This window comes from Bos indicus x Bos taurus, chromosome 16 (assembly GCF_003369695.1).
Source record: "Bos indicus x Bos taurus breed Angus x Brahman F1 hybrid chromosome 16, Bos_hybrid_MaternalHap_v2.0, whole genome shotgun sequence".
Taxonomy (NCBI): Eukaryota; Metazoa; Chordata; class Mammalia; order Artiodactyla; family Bovidae; genus Bos; species Bos indicus x Bos taurus.
Window position 1 is genome coordinate 36,933,946 of NC_040091.1, and position 16,221 is coordinate 36,950,166.

At 34.9% G+C, this 16,221-nt stretch overlaps 1 protein-coding gene across 3 annotated transcripts in view; it reads right to left on the bottom strand.

Moving 5' to 3' along the window:
- Nucleotides 1–16,221, bottom strand: part of KIFAP3 (kinesin associated protein 3) — a 142,176-nt gene that overhangs the window by 40,887 nt on the left and 85,068 nt on the right. For all 3 annotated transcript variants that reach the window (XM_027564769.1, XM_027564771.1, XM_027564770.1), the window contains exons 12-17: nucleotides 15,915–16,023; nucleotides 14,487–14,599; nucleotides 13,880–14,045; nucleotides 13,136–13,261; nucleotides 8,969–9,067; nucleotides 7,055–7,140 (exon numbers count right to left, since the gene is read on the bottom strand). In XM_027564769.1, the coding sequence (XP_027420570.1) occupies nucleotides 7,055–7,140; nucleotides 8,969–9,067; nucleotides 13,136–13,261; nucleotides 13,880–14,045; nucleotides 14,487–14,599; nucleotides 15,915–16,023 (699 nt within the window). The remainder of the gene's footprint in view (nucleotides 1–7,054; nucleotides 7,141–8,968; nucleotides 9,068–13,135; nucleotides 13,262–13,879; nucleotides 14,046–14,486; nucleotides 14,600–15,914; nucleotides 16,024–16,221) is intronic.

Here is a 16,221-nt window from a genome sequence, read left to right on the forward strand (position 1 = left end):
CTTTGCTGCAGATGGCATATTTCCCTAAGGCTTGCATGGCATCTAATTTTTCTTAGTATTATTTCATGATGTTTGTCTTGAGTGCAAGAAGTTTGTTTTCTTAAAGATAAATTGCCTTAAGCTATAAATACTCCTACTCTATTTTATTTTTTATTATTATAGACTATAGCTATGGTGAAAATACTCAAGAATCAAAATCTATAGATAAAAACATCTTAAGAGATCATCTGCTTTCATTCTAGGTAGGTTTCTAACAAACAATTTTAGAAAGTTGGTTATTTAGCTGTTATTAATGTTAATTGGACAAGACTTCATATTATCCCTTGACAGTCTATTCCCAGTGTTTCATCATCTTTGCTGTGTCTAATCAATGTTTCTCCTGTTTCAAATTAAGCCCATTCTCTCTTGTTTTACTCTTTAAAAAGATGTGGGACAAGCAAATAGCACCCTGAGTTGTGATCAGTAATTGAGTCTAAGCTCAAAAATCCAAAGAATGGCAGCAACGTCCCAGGTGAACCTGAGAAACTTTTAATGATGCATTAAAATGGCCCACTCCTCAAATTTCTCCCAAACAAGGAGGCCCAGTAAGCCGGGAAAAAACTTTGGTCTGAGGTTAGCTGATAAACTGAGTCCAAATTCAACTGAGTCAACATAGATTCAGAACATGGGTAACTGAACACATGAAGCACCTCTACACTAGCATAGGTAGTTCCCTATTTTTCTACACTGTACTAATCAAGATCTTTCAGTAAACTGTACTCTTCAGTTAACTTCTTTGACATGAAGTCTTAAAATGCCAAATTGAGCCATTTGGCAAGACAATCCTAAAGTAAACTACAAATATAACTATGCCTGGCCAAAACATATATTCCAAATAACTTTCCATACTTAAAACCCAAACTGTGAACAGATTATCTTCCCAGATCATTTTAACAGTCAAAATGAACAGAAAATAATGTAAATGATTAACTGTACAGGTGGCTCAGATGGTAAAGAATCTGCCTGCAATGCAGGAGACCCAGGTTCAATCACTAGGTCAGCAAGATTGCCTAGAGAAGGAAATGGCAACCCACTCCAGCCTGAAGAATTCCATGGATAGAGGAGCCTGAGAGGCTAGATCACAAAGAGTGATCATGGGATCACAGTCTCGGACATGACTGAATGACTTTCATTTCACTAAGGAAAGGAAATGTTGATTCAGATTTTTAATCTATATATAAATGTCACAACTAGGATTGAATTTTGGTTGAGTTTGAACAAAACATATCAAGTGACCATCATGTGGTCAGATCAGATCAGATCAGATCAGTCCCTCAGTTGTGCCCGACTCTTTGCGACCCCATGAATCACAGCACGCCAGACCTCCCTGTCCATCACCAACTCCCGGAGTGCACTCAGACTCACGTCCATCGAGTCAGTGATGCCATCCAGCTATCTCATCCTCTGTCGCCCCCTTCTCCTCGTGCCTCCAATCCCTCCCAGCATCAGAGTCTTTTCCAATCAGTCAACTCTTCGCAGGAGGTGGCCAAAGTACTGGAGTTTCAGCTTTAGCATCATTCCTTCCAAAGAAATCCCAGGGCTGATCTCCTTCAGAATGGACTGGTTGGATCTCCTTGCAGTTCAAGGGATTCTCAAGAGTCTTCTCCAACACCACAGTTCAAAAGCATCAATTCTTTGGCACTCAGCCTTCTTCACAGTCCAACTCTCACATCCATACATGACCACAGGAAAAACCATAGCCTTGACTAGACGAACCTTTGTTGGCAAAGTAATGTCTCTGCTTTTGAATATGCTATCTAGGTTGGTCATTACTTTCCTTGTGGTAGATGCTTCATATATATTTTCTCTAATTTCTTTAATCTTCAGAAGTATCAATGTAAACTAGATCTTCAAAAAGTTAAATAAATTGCCTGAGATTATTCAGCAGGTGAGAGAACTAGAATCAGTTGTATTCTAAATGCAGTACTCTATAGGGTCAAGCTGCCACCTCATAAAGGTCAAAGGTTGAATCTAAGACCAGAATCCCTATTCAACTGAGGAAAAAAATGTTTCAAGAAGAAGTTGCTCCTCCTGGTACAGTTTCCTATTGACAAGCTAAAATTGAGCCAGGGCCTCGGATCCTATAGGTGTATAGTACAGAAAGGTAAAGCAACATTCTTCAAACAGAATATGGGATGTTTCCAAAGTCTGGTGTCCATCTACCCGCTGTATTGGACTTCTCTTCTAAGAAATCCAGCTATAACTATGACTCAGTTGATGCAGTAGCACAGGATAGGACTTCCAGATCACACTCATGATTAAAATGTGAATATCTTTAAATGGTCTCAGTTTAACAGCTTTGATATTTTTGAATAACGTTTTAGACTTTTAAGTTTTCCAAAGTATGAAATGAAACAATCTAAAATTGCTTGGCAGCATATTAAATACATACTTTATAAGTCTGATGTAGAGAGATTAAGTAAACCTTCAGATTACTTGTTTCAATTTGTTTTATACTAACTCACGTGATCAGATAGCATTTTAGGGAACTATATATATAGGTAGCTGATATATCACCAGTTTCATTTCACTGATTATTATTCTTGGATTTCCTCTTATTCACAAGACTTTTTATAAATGTAATAATCTAAAATAATTTTCTTTGTTGAGTTTACATTTTAAATCTGACCAAAATTTACAAGTCCTTGCAAGGAACGTAGGATCAACAAAGTACAATGAAGACTAAAAATGTTCATTGGATTTCAAAACATGAAGGTCCAGATGACTTTTATAAGCACCATTTCAATGGAGTAATGGATGCAGAGGAAGAACTGGTAGAAAAGAGAAAGGGGAAGGTAGGAAAGATGGGGAAATGAAAAACTGGAGGAAGTAATATTTAGAGATTTTTTTCAAAATGTGGATTCTAGAGAGAAAGAGGGAGCCAGGACAGAAGATGCAGGGTGGGGAAAACTCCTACTTAAGATCAGAGACTTGAGCCCAGAGACTTGAGCCCAGAGCTTAGAAATACTGGGAATGAGAATTTTATCTTATAAGAAACATATTCATATTTTACAATAAATATTTTTATAAGACTAAGCTGGTATTTTGGAACTACCTACCACTAACTTACATTCTTAGCCAAACCTATCTAATACAAACATCTAAATGTATTTTTACTTTCCATCACTTCTTCTCAAAATAAGGTAATTTTAAAAGTATGATAAAGGCAATTCATAACAGACTGACATTTCTCTTCTTCTTGCTTAAGGTAAGATAATCAGATATAGAATTTTAGGAAGTTTCTTACTATTACACTATATACTTTATATACAACAATGACATTAGTGATCTCCTAGAAAATAGTACAAGAACCATGAAACTGTTCATAAACCCTGTGACCAGTGGCTTATGTGTTGAAACATCTTGGTTAAACAAAGGTTTAATACATAAAGCTTCTCTATTTTAATTTATATATCAAAGCTAAAATGTCACTGTACTGATTTAGTTTTAAACCAGTAAAGATACATTGGTCAAATCCAAAAATCAGATGATACCAAATAAACATGAATTTCTGAACTAAAATGTAGGAGACTGACCAGAAAGTACCTGTTGATTATCTGATTTTGTAATGAAATCACTAGCAGAAATGCCAACCTAGAGGATTTCAAGGACGTTATTAATTGATTCTTTATAAACTTCTATTCTGATCCTTTTAAGGGGCTTCCTTGGTAGCTCAGCTGATAAAATCCGCCTGCAATGCAGGAGACCCCAGTTTGATCCCTGGGTTGGGAAGATCTGCTGGAGAAGGGATAGGCTACCCACTCCGGTATTCTTGGACTTCCCTGGTGGCTCAGCTGATAGTTTTGAAACACTTAAGTTGAAAACAACCGAGCAGGTTATACTCAAGAAATTTTTTACAGGGTCAGTCAAAATAAATAGTGTAAATAGAGTCCAAAGAAGGAACGAGATTGCCTATGTGTGTATGTTACAAGCGAAAAATATATTCAAAGAAAGGTAGTGTCTAGCACATCCCAGGTACAAGGGTCAAGTCTAGGTGGAAGGGCAGCACAAAGTCTGAAGAAAAGTCTGCAAAGTGAGCAAGTTTCTAATGCAGGACTCATTATCCCTCTGATCAAATTCTTAACAGTGACATATACTTTTAAAATTTCTAAAGTTATGAAAAACATTAAAATTTGGGGGTGTTTCATCATTCCAAACAGTTCTAACAGTTAGAATCAGACATGGCACAATGAACTGGTTCCAAATTGGGAAAGGAGTATTGCTGTATATTGTCATCTTGCTTATTGAACTTATATGCAGAGTACACCATGCAAAATGCCAGACTGGATAAAGCACAAGCTGGAATCAAGATTTCAGGGAGAAATATCAATAACCTCAGATATGCAGATGACACCACCTTTATGGCAGAAAGTGAAGAGGAACTAAAGAGCCTCTTGATGAAAGTGAAAGAGGAGAGTGAAAAAGCTGGCTTAAAACTCAACTTTCAAAAAACTAAGATCATGTCATCCAGTCCCATCACTTCATGGCAAACAGATGGGGAAACAATGGAAACAGTGACAGACTGTATTTTTCTGGGCTCCAAAATCACTACAGATGGTGACTGCAGCCACGAAATTAAAAGACTCTTGCTTCTTGGGAAAAAAAACTATGACAAACCTAGACAGCATATTAAAAAGCATAGACATTACTGACAAAGGTCTGTATAGTCAAAGCTATGGTTTTTCCAGTAGTCATGTATGGATATGAGAGTTGGGACCATAAAGAAAGCTGAGCACCAAAGAATTGACACTTTTGAACTGTGGTGTTGGAGAAGACTCTTGAGAGTCCCTTGGACCAAGGAGATCAAACCAGTCCATCCTAAAGGAAGTCGGTCCTGAATATTCATTGGAAGGACTGATGCTGAAGCTCCAATACTCTGGCCACCTGATGTGAAGAACTGACTCATTGGAAAAGACCCTGATGCTGTGAAACACTGAAGGCAGGAGGAGAAAGGAACAACAGAGGATGAGATGGTTGGATGGCATCACCAACTGGATGGACATGAGTTTGAGCAAGCTCTGGGAATTGGCGATTGACAGGGAAGCCTGGCGTGCCACAGTCCATGGGGTCACATAGAGTCAGACATGACTGAGCGGCTGAAGTGAACTAACATCATTCCAAAACAACTTGTAAAACAAGTCAATGTATACAACAAAATTTATCAAAGACTTAAAAAATACTTATGAGATTCTATTTTATTAAAAAAAAATTTAATGTCCAAACTGTAAAGTTGATGGTGTTGAGTTTTGGCAAGACTGTCATCAACCCCCCTGCTTCTCTGCAATAATTTTTCTGGAAAACAAGTGATTCTGAGATGACATGTAGACCAGATATAAAACTTTGAATATGTATAAAATCTCTTTAAGTAAGCAACCCCTGCCCAAAAGTAGAAAGCCAAAGGTTTTAATAATGTTTAAACAATGAATTTAATGTGCAGAAGACCTAAATAGACATTTCTCTAAAGAAGACAAACAGATAGCCAATGGGCAAATGAAAAGATCCTCAACATCACTAATTATCAGAGAAATGCAAATCAAAACTACAATGAAGCACCACTTTACCCCAGTCAGAATGTTATCATTAAAAAAAATCTACAAATAACAAACGCTGGAGAGGGTGTGGAGAAAAGGGAATTCTCCTACACTGTTGGTGGGAATGTAAATTGGTGTAGTCACTATGGAGAACAGTATGAAGGTTTCTCAAAAAAGCAAAAATTGAGCTGCCATATAATCCAGCTACCCCACACCTGGGCATATATCTGGATAAAACTATTATTCAAAAGGATACATGCACCCCATATTCATAACAGCACTATTCACAATAGCCAAGACATGGAAATAACCTATCCATCCATTGACAGATGAATGGATAAAGATGTGGTACAAATATACACTAGAATACTGCTGCTGCTGCTGCTGGTTTGCTCAGTCATGTCTGATTCTTTGCGACCCTATGAACTGTAGCCTGCTAGGCTCCTCTGTCCATGGGGATTCTTCAGGCAAGAATACTGGAGTGGGTTGCCATGTCCTCCTCTAGGGGATCTTCCTGACCCAGGGATTGAACCCGCATCTCTTGTACCTCCTGCATTGGAAGGTGGGTTCTTTACCACTAGCACCACCTGGGAAGCCCCTAAGGGAATACTGTTGCTGCTGCTGCTAAGTCGCTTCGGTCGTGTCTGACTCTGTGCGACCCCAGAGACAGCAGCCCACCAGGCTCCCCCGTCCCTGGGATTCTCCAGGCAAAAATACTGGAGTGGGTTGCCATGTCCTCCTCCAGTGCATGAAAGTGAAAAGTGAAAGTGAAGTCGCTCAGTCGTGTCCAACTCTTCGTAACCCCATGGACTGCAGCCTACCAGGCTCCTCCATCCATGGGATTTTCCAGGCAAAAGTACTGGAGTGGGGTGCCATTGTTACTCAACCATAAAAAATAAAATGTAATAAATAATGCTATTTGCAGCAACATGGATGGACTGAGATAATCATACTAAGTGAAGTCAGTAAAAAACAGAGAGACAAATATCATATGACACAACTTATTTGTGGAATCTAAACTATGACACAAATCAACTTATCTACAAAATAGTAATAGACTCTCAGACATAGAGAACAGACTTGTGGTTGTCAGAGGGTAGAGGGGTGGGAGAGGGATAAAGTGGGAGTTTGGGGTTAGCAGATGCAAACTAGTATACATTGAATGGATAAACAACAAGGTCCTACTGTATAGCACAGGGAATTATATTCAATATCTTATGATAAAACATAATGGAAAAGAATATAAAAAAGAATGCATGCATATATATCACTTTGCTGTACAGCAGAAATTAATGTAACAGTGTAAATCAACCATACTGCAATTAAAAAATGAATTTAGTATCACTTCATTTTCTGAGCTTTACCAAAATATAAACTTGTGCTAACTGTACACTGAAGGCAAAGTTCTAAACAGGTGTACAATGGCTCTTTCATTCCATAAAATAAAGACTATTATACTTTTGGTAGGAAGAAAAATTACTTACCGCTATAATATCTAATGTATTATCACAGACTTTTCGGATTTCATTATTTTTATCATGCATAAGATCTATGAGATATGCTGGAGCCTCTATGTAAAAAGTGGTTAAAGATATAAACTGATATTGAGGTTGTTCAATCATGTTAGAGAATTCTGCATTTCTCCAAATTCAAATATTAATCTGAAATCTAACTTTAAATTTTAAAACACAATCATTAATACAAAGTGACCAAAAAAACTAATGTTTCATTTATTTGAAAAACAGGGATGATAAAGGAAAAAAATAAGATAAAAATGGGCAAGAAAATGAGCCAGTAAATCTTAGAATGTATAAGGTCATACTTTTGAAAACATGAAAATTATGAAAGTAACTAAAGAAGAAGCTCCCGAGCTGCATGGCTGTAAAACTTTCTTCATTGATTTGACCCTCCTAAAAGTTCAGAAAAATTAATTTCAAACAGAAACTCACATACAAAGTATTTCACACAATAAAGGAAAAGAATCACTGTCAATCAAGTCAACAACAACAAAAAATCACATATATGGATATGGTTATTATAAGGAAGAGAGAACATAAGATAATTTCATATAACTCTAGTATTTTTTAAAAAGAAAAGAATTTAAGAAAATAATATATATATATACACATACACACACACACACACACACACATATATATGAAAGAATAACAGGAATCAGAATTACAAAACTCAGAGAAGTAATTCAGGAAATAACTAAAAATCATTTCAGATATATTAAAACTAAGTTTATAGTAATACAAGAATAAATAAAAGCAGCAGATAAACTCTAAGTTAAATAGAAGGCAAAAAAGAAGAAAATTTGTAAAATTTAAAAAGATGAAAAGAGATGAAAAAGATTACAAAATGACAGATATTAAAGGTAGGCAAAGAGGATCCGACATAATAGGAATCCTAAAGACAATCATGGCAATAGAACAAAACAAATACTATAAACTACAACTCAAGAAAACTTTCCTAAAATTAGAAAAAAGACAAAGTACAAACACTGTATTTGCATACTTAGAAAAACCAAGCAAGGGTGATGAATACCAACTCAAATTCTAACAAAACTATAGTGGCTTAAAAAACAAAACAAAATCCAGAAACATCCTTTGGTCTTCCTGGCAGAAAGATCAAGTCACTTATAAGGGAAAGTAAAATAAATTGTCATTAGACTTTATGAAAGATATTAGTAGACTATAGACTTCTCATTGGCAGCAATTAAAGGTGGAAAAATACCTTCAAACTGATGAGGGAAATAATGGGCAATCTAGAAATTTCATATTCTGCCAAATTATATTTAAAGATGACAAACTAGTTATTTTCAGATATAGATGCATTTTATTACTATAGATGTTCACTAAGCAGTATAAGAGAATGTAATCAATTAAGAAAAAAAATAAAAAATTTAAATATTGTTACAAAATGAAAAAAAAAAGAAAATCAATATAGAGAAACAGAGGAACTGAATTCAGGAAAAAATAGCAAATGATGAAATAAATGCATTAACATACTATGTGTGTGTACTAAGTGGCTTCAGTCGTGTTCCACTCTTTGTGACCCTATGAACTGTACCCTGCCAGGCTTCTCTGTCCATGGGATTCTCCAGGCAAGAATACTGGAGTGGGTTTAACATATCATAAATCCTAAATAAACACTGGCTTTTACAAAGCAATAATCAAAATAATAGTTAATTTTAAAATGTTATAAAAAGAAATGGAATGTATAAACAACAGTATGGGAAAAGGGAAGGATAAAGAAAGAAAACTCAAATCAAGATAGAAACCTCAATGAATCTAAAAGAGGCAGTAAAGAAAGTTATAATTTCCAACACCTAAAAATGTATCTTTTCTGAACATGTGAAGTGTCATTACTTATGATGAACACTGAAAGGATACGTGTTTCCTTGATTATGACATCTCTTGTGGCTTGATGGAAAACCATTTGGTAGAAGACATAAATTATCTGACAAACAAATTCATCATCTTCTTGTTGAGCTAAAAGGCAACAGAAAGCTTCAAATAAAAATACTAAGTTATACACAAAACTGAAAAACATTGAGGGGAAAAAGTGGGGAATGAGAAAAACCAAAGTTGACAAGGAGACAGGTAAAGGACAGTTAGTTTAAATTATTTATAATATATGGCTGCCATACATCATTTATGTCTTAAATGTTTTTTTCTAAATTATAAGATGATCAGTCAAAAATTTCATAATTATTATTTTCAGAAGTTTTATTAATTTTGGTTGGTGTTAAACTAAATAGGTTATGACTTTGTAAAACAAAAATAAAAAATAAGACTTTCAAGAGAGAAATTATATCATCTCTGAGTCCAAACCAAACTATTTGAGACTGTTCATCTCAAAAGGCTGTATCTAGGAAGAACTGAGAAACAAGATAGGTTTAAGAGAATAGTAATAGTGCTTTAATAGTAATTTTTGCTATATTGACACCAAGTATAAAGAAATTCATTAAATTAACCTCTAAGTCTCTAATGTGAGATGCCAAAACTTACCACCACTTGTGGGGAGGTTTTTTTTTGGTCCCTCATAAAAATTCTTCAGATAATTTTAATTTGTAAAATAAATCTTGTTCTATTTTGTCTCTATAATGTTGCCCTCACAGGACAAAAATGGCTCTTTAAAAAAAAAAAAAATCACACCCTCTAAATCCTAAGTTTCTGGTAGAAATTAGATTATTATAAACAGGTTTTTTCTTCATTGAATAATGTTAACAAAATTAAACTTCAATTATTGGCATGAAGCAATAAAGTAACTTTAGCTGCACTCTAATTAATTATACTAGTAAAAAGAATATTATGCATGCATACAAACTAAGAAATGTTTATTATCATAAGAAGATGACTTTAACAGAATATCAGATGACCACTGATTAATATTATTCATGGCAAAGGCAAATACTTATAGAAATACAATTTTTAGGTACTGGTTATGAAATTTGATTTACTAATAGTTTGACATCAACTCTTGGCAACAGTTCAGTGATATCTTTTAGACAAATATTTACAGGTCAGCAGAGCATCTAACTAGTTGGGTGAAATAAACTGTGATTCCTTCAAAGTCCAGCCATTCCAAATAATTTTCCTCACTAATTTACCAAAGTACCACTCAGACTATTTGGGTTAAATTTTTATTAATTACTCTGTTGGCATACAATGTTCCCTCACTTAACCCCAAAGGTTTTAATTTTGAAAATCCATTTATTTCCAAAAAATATTAGTATACAGCCTCTACCTGTGATAACATGTCAGACAACATCAAAATATGGTAAAACACTGAGCTGGCTCTGTTACCTTATCTCTCAGTAATAATCAATGTGAGATAGCAATTTAAGGACCCAGGTCATTTTGTTTCAACTTTCTCCAGCTCACTACAAAATCCTCATTCTCATTATGACAACTACATTGTCTTTAGTTTCACCTCCCAATTACCTAGCCTTTCAATTACTTCTAACATGAAAACTCCTGGCTGTGAGAAGGGTGTACCAAAGCAAATCCATATATATTACTTGTAGAAATACTTCAAATATGGAGGCACTATCTCTAGATGACCATTAAAAACGATTATGTAAAAGAATTTACAAATCAAACTTTTCAAGATTTAGAAGAGAAAACTGGGCAAAAGAATAAATAGGCACCTCACTTTATCTGCCGTATATAACAGCCAGTAAACAAATAGGTACTAATTTCATTAATTATTGATAGTCCCTCACTCATGTCTGACTGTGACCCCATGGACAGTGTAGCTCACCAGGCTCCTCTGTCCATGGAATTCTCCAGGCAAGAATACTGGAGTGGGTATTTCCTTCTCCACATTAATTATTAGGAAGTACAAATTAAGATCACAATGCAGTATCACTATGGAGGCTACAATTAAAGAGGCTGGATGCTGAAATATGTTGGTGATGTAGAATAACTGGAACTTTTGTACATTGCTGCTGCTGCTAAGTCGCTTCAGTCGTGTCCGACTCTGTGCGACCCCAGAGACGGCAGCCCACCAGGCTCCCCGTCCCTGGGATTCTCCAGGCAAGAACACTGGAGTGGGTTGCCATTTCCTTCTCCAATGCATGAAAGCGAAAAGTGAAAGTGAAGTTGCTCAGTCGTGTCCGACTCTTAGCGACCCCATGGACTGCAGCCTACCAGGCTCCTCTGTCCGTGAGATTTTCCAGGCAAGAGTACTGGAGTGGGGTGCCATTGTCTTCTCCGAGTACATTGCTAGAGGGACTGAAAATTGGCACAACTACTTTGGAAAACAGACTGGCATTATTTTTAGTCAAATACAGGCATATTCTCTTCTACTCCTAAGTCTGTGTCTAATAGAAATGAGTAAATATGTTCACTAAATGAAACATTTAAGAATGTTTATAGGAGCATTACTTATAAAAGCCCCTTTCTCTTAAAAAACAAATAGAAAACCCACCCTACTATGAACCAATAGTTAGAAAGGAAAAATTGTAGTATATTTATTTACAAAGCAATAAATGGAAACACTTCAGTACACAACAAAGATGAATCTCACAGTTATAATACAGGGCAAAATAAACTAGATTCTCTTTCTAAAAGGTTGAAAACTAAGCAAAATTCATCTATTGGTGATAAGAGGAAAAACAGAACCCCTCTGGAGAAGGTGGCAATGACTGGGACATGGCAGAAGAGGAATTTCTAGGGTGCTGGTAGTAATTCATTTACTTACACAAGTGGGAATAACATGAGAACTCTCATTTTAAAAATTCACTGTTTTACATATACCTATAACTTGTGTGTTTTTCTTTATGTACACTTCAAAAAAAGACTATTAAAATAATATAAAATACATATATATCTGGTACAAGAAAGACTGAGATTAGAGAGTCTTTTTAAGCCTTCCATATTAGCATATTTAACTTCTACACTAATTAGCTACTTTTAATGTAAATCTGCTATGGGCCAAAGTGCATCCCTCCAAAATTCGTATGTTAAAAACAGCCCTAAACCCAAATGTGACTATATTCAGAGATGGGGCTAGAAGGAAGTAATTAAGGTTAAATGAGGTCATAAAGCTGGGGTCCTAATCCTATAAGATTAGTAACCTTATAAGAAGGGATACCAGAGCACTTGTGTATGCTTGTGCTTTCTCTCACTCCCTCTCTCCGCCCAACTCCTCCCACCATATGAGGATGTTAGGATATAAAAAGGTGGCCTTGTGCAAGCCAAGAAAAAAGACCTCACCAGGAATCAAATTGGCTGGCACCTCAATAGACTTCCCAACCTCCAGAAATATGAGAAAATGTATTTTGGTTGTTTAAGCTACCCAGTCTGTGATATTTTATTATGGCAGTCCGAGCAGACTAATAAAACAAGGTCCTAGAGAACTTGGCCCTAATAAAATATATTTAGAGTCAGACAAATTTTGTATGCAGTGGAAAATGATGAACCTGGGTCCTTAAGAGCAAAATAAAGTAAGGGGAAGACTATCTAGAACTCCTAGCCTATATTGTAATCCTAGCCAATGTGGCTAACTAAATTTATTTAAATTTTATTTAAAATCCAGGTTCTCAGTCCCAACAGCCACATTTCAAGTATTCAATAGCCACATGTATTGGACAGTGCAGATAGAGAACATTTTCTTCATTGTAAGAAGTTTAGAGGACAACACTATATATGGATCCAGGAGGGAATATGATGATTAGAATTAGCTTCCTAATAAATCTTTCTGATTAGAAATCAAGTTATTATAAAAAAGGGTTTGTGCAAGAAAAGAGATATAATTCAACCAAGACAAAGCTCAACAGAAAGAATAAATGGCAGAATATTTAGCTGTTCAAGGTTGATAAGTGCAGGGTAGTTATCTATAAAATTGGTCCTCAATCACTTTATAGGAACATTCTTAACCTTACAACCTAAAGCTATTTGGTATTATGCTATCTAATTCTAGTAAAAATAATTCATTTTGCTAACTATATAATTTAAGTGGCTATAAGATGAGCAATGCAACAAGATAATATATTATCACTGTAGATAATGGGTTTATATATTAGCATAAAAATAAGAAAAATTGTAATTTACCATTTAGCAACTCAATGAGTGCAGGGATTATCCCAGATTTGGCTAGCAACGCAGCACAAGAGTCATCCATAGATACAGTTCCAATCATTATAACCACTTCTAAAACAAGGTCATCTTCTGCAGCACCTAGTGAAGTGAACATCACAGAAAGTTTTCATTGAACTGTCCTGATACAAATCCTTTTATATTTCCAAGATTCTTATTCACAGAAAAGATACTGAAAGCTATTAAATCAGTTCTTATGAACCTTTAACATGTATACAAATTTGTCCTTTTCCCCAAGTTCCATGTTCGGAGAATTCCATTCCACAATGACAGTTCATGGTTTTTGGAGCAGTAGAGAAGTGGTATTGTATTTTCAATAAGTCTTTGAAAATATAAATGAATGACAGTGTAAACACAGAAAACAGAAGAGTCATTTCAATGCCTCAAAGAACTTTGTGTGTGCATGTGAACTCATGTAGGATGGTTATTTGGTAATTTTAAAAAGGCAGTATAAAAAAATAGTAAGGCAGAATAGGAAAGGGAAACTAATATTAAGAAAACATATTGTTAGGGAAAATAGTATATACATATAAGAGGAGAACTAGTGGCTGCTTTTCTGGGAGAAAGAAATTAGAAGTAGGGCTAGAACTAGAGGCCTGGGAACGTAGTATAATAATGGTCACAAAATACTGCTCTAGCAGCTTTACCCACAAAAGAGAGAAATAATGATGATGCAGAAGTGAAATACTTAGCACAGACCTGGTTTTAGTTTATCCTTGAGGTATGGAACGAGCTTATACTCCTTAAGAACCAATTCCCAGTCTAAGTCTGGAATGGTCAAATTTGCAAGAGTTCCTAAACACTCAATCACAAACTCCTCCTCTTCATCATTAGAGATCTGAGCAGCAAGGTCCCCAACATAATCCTGAATAAAACAAAATTATAAATTTAAAATATTTCTACAAAGGAACTAATCTAATAATTTAATGCATAGGAAGATAAGTGTCAAATGTGATTCTCTTGTTGTAATTGTAGTTCTTTAATCACTCAATCGTGTCCGACTCTTTGCAACCCCATGGACTGCTAACTTGCTAAGGGAGTCTATAGTGAATTGGTTTAAGGCAAGAAAACTGGTGTGAGGTTGAAAAGGTTAGGGACAGGGATCATAAAACAAAAACGGTATTAAAACTTAGGTTGAAATCGCTAGGAGCTAAACCTCCAAGGAAGTTGATAACAAGAAGAACCAAATTGGGTCATGAATTAATATTTGTAAAGAGTTAAGGAAGAGTTATATTTCCAAACACAGCACTTTAAAACTTCAGTTCCAGGCTATTTTAATAGACAGAAAGCCAAAGACAACACTTACAATAAATAAATTTTTAGTTGGTCCATCATGCTGGGAAATGTTCCTAATCATTTTCATCAGCAATGGATCCTTGAACTTCAGAGCCCTCTTCATGAGCATCTTCAGCCCGTTTCCTGATAATAACAGAGAAATTCCCCAATAAAATTAAGGTTCATTTAAATTTAATGATCTTTAAAATTTTCAGCTCTCAAGAAACCCAATTTACACACAGAAAATGCATAAATTTTATAGAATCTATTAATTTTAATAAATGTATGCCTCTCTATAATTCATATATTATATCAAGACAGAATATTTCCATTCACTGCAGAAAGTTCCCTTGTGCTTAGCTGATCTCCCCAATACAATTACTTTTCTTCTTTTCTCCTCCTCATATTCCTCTTTTTTGTATTTTCTTTTTAAACACAGATTTTAAATGGCAACCCACTCCAGTGTTCTTGCCTGGAGAATCCCAGGGATGGCAGAGCCTGGTGAGCTGCCATCTCTGGGGTTGCACAGTCGGACACGACTGAAGTGACTTAGCAGCAGCAGCAGCAGAATATCACATAAATAGAAACACAGTATGTATATGAAGTGTGTACCACAAATTTGTAAAATATAAATACTTTTTGATCCATAAAAATAGTATTTCTAGGAATTTATCCTAAGAATATAAAAATGCAAACATGAAAGATTCAGAGAAAGAAAAATTACTGCAGTATTGTCTGTAAAAGAAAAGAAGTGGCACAAACTACCCAAACAGCAGATTAAACTATGGAAAATCCTTTAATAAGCTATTTTTTCAGCTACTGGCAATTACATTTTATAAGAGTATTTAATCACATGGAAAGGTATTCAGATATTATTAACTTTAAAAAACATGTCACCAAATATACAGAATCCCATTTTAATTTACAATATGCAGAAGCATTGTACCAGTTTCATCTTTGACTATCTCTGGATAGTGGAAATACTTTTTTTTATTTTTTCCTATTTGCTCATTTGTACTTTTTGATAATTTACATGTATACTTCTCAAATAAGTAAAAACTACTGACCAAACTCTGAAATACCAAAATGCATGACAAATCACTTTACGAAGATACTACAGAAACAAATAGCAAATACATTTGTACTGCAACATCTTACACTGTAACAGACTGCTTTACAAATAAAAAGTTTTGTTTCACCTAGAAAATATTTTTAAAAATCAAATTGCAATTAAGGGTAACTGACAAAACAGTTTATAAAATGTTACTAGAGAGTAAGTCTGCTCACAATGTAAGAATATTTATGAGTCTGACATTTAAGGATTTGAGCTATAATTTTTTAAATTATAGAAAGATGTAATTCACTTATTTACTTTAATTCTTAATTCTTTATTATCTATTTTTTATCATTTGCCATTGGCATATGATAAAGATTATCCATGAAGCTCAAAGGCACTAACCTTCACAGATAAGCTGTACATTCCTTTTGTTAGCAGCAAGATTAATGCAGAAAGAAATGAGTTCCAAGTCAATCCGTTCATCTGAACACTCAAAGAGCATCTTCATTAACTAGCAAGAAGCACAAGACATATTTCATTCAAAACACCCCCGAACACATGAAAAACACAGACAATGTTTAATCACAGTATGTTATCATAGATTGTATGTTGGAAATAATACAATTACATTTTCAACATAGAGTAGGCTTTTACTACTGAATACCTTAGTGACCTATTAGATGCTCAGTATTAAATATATGCTTTCAAG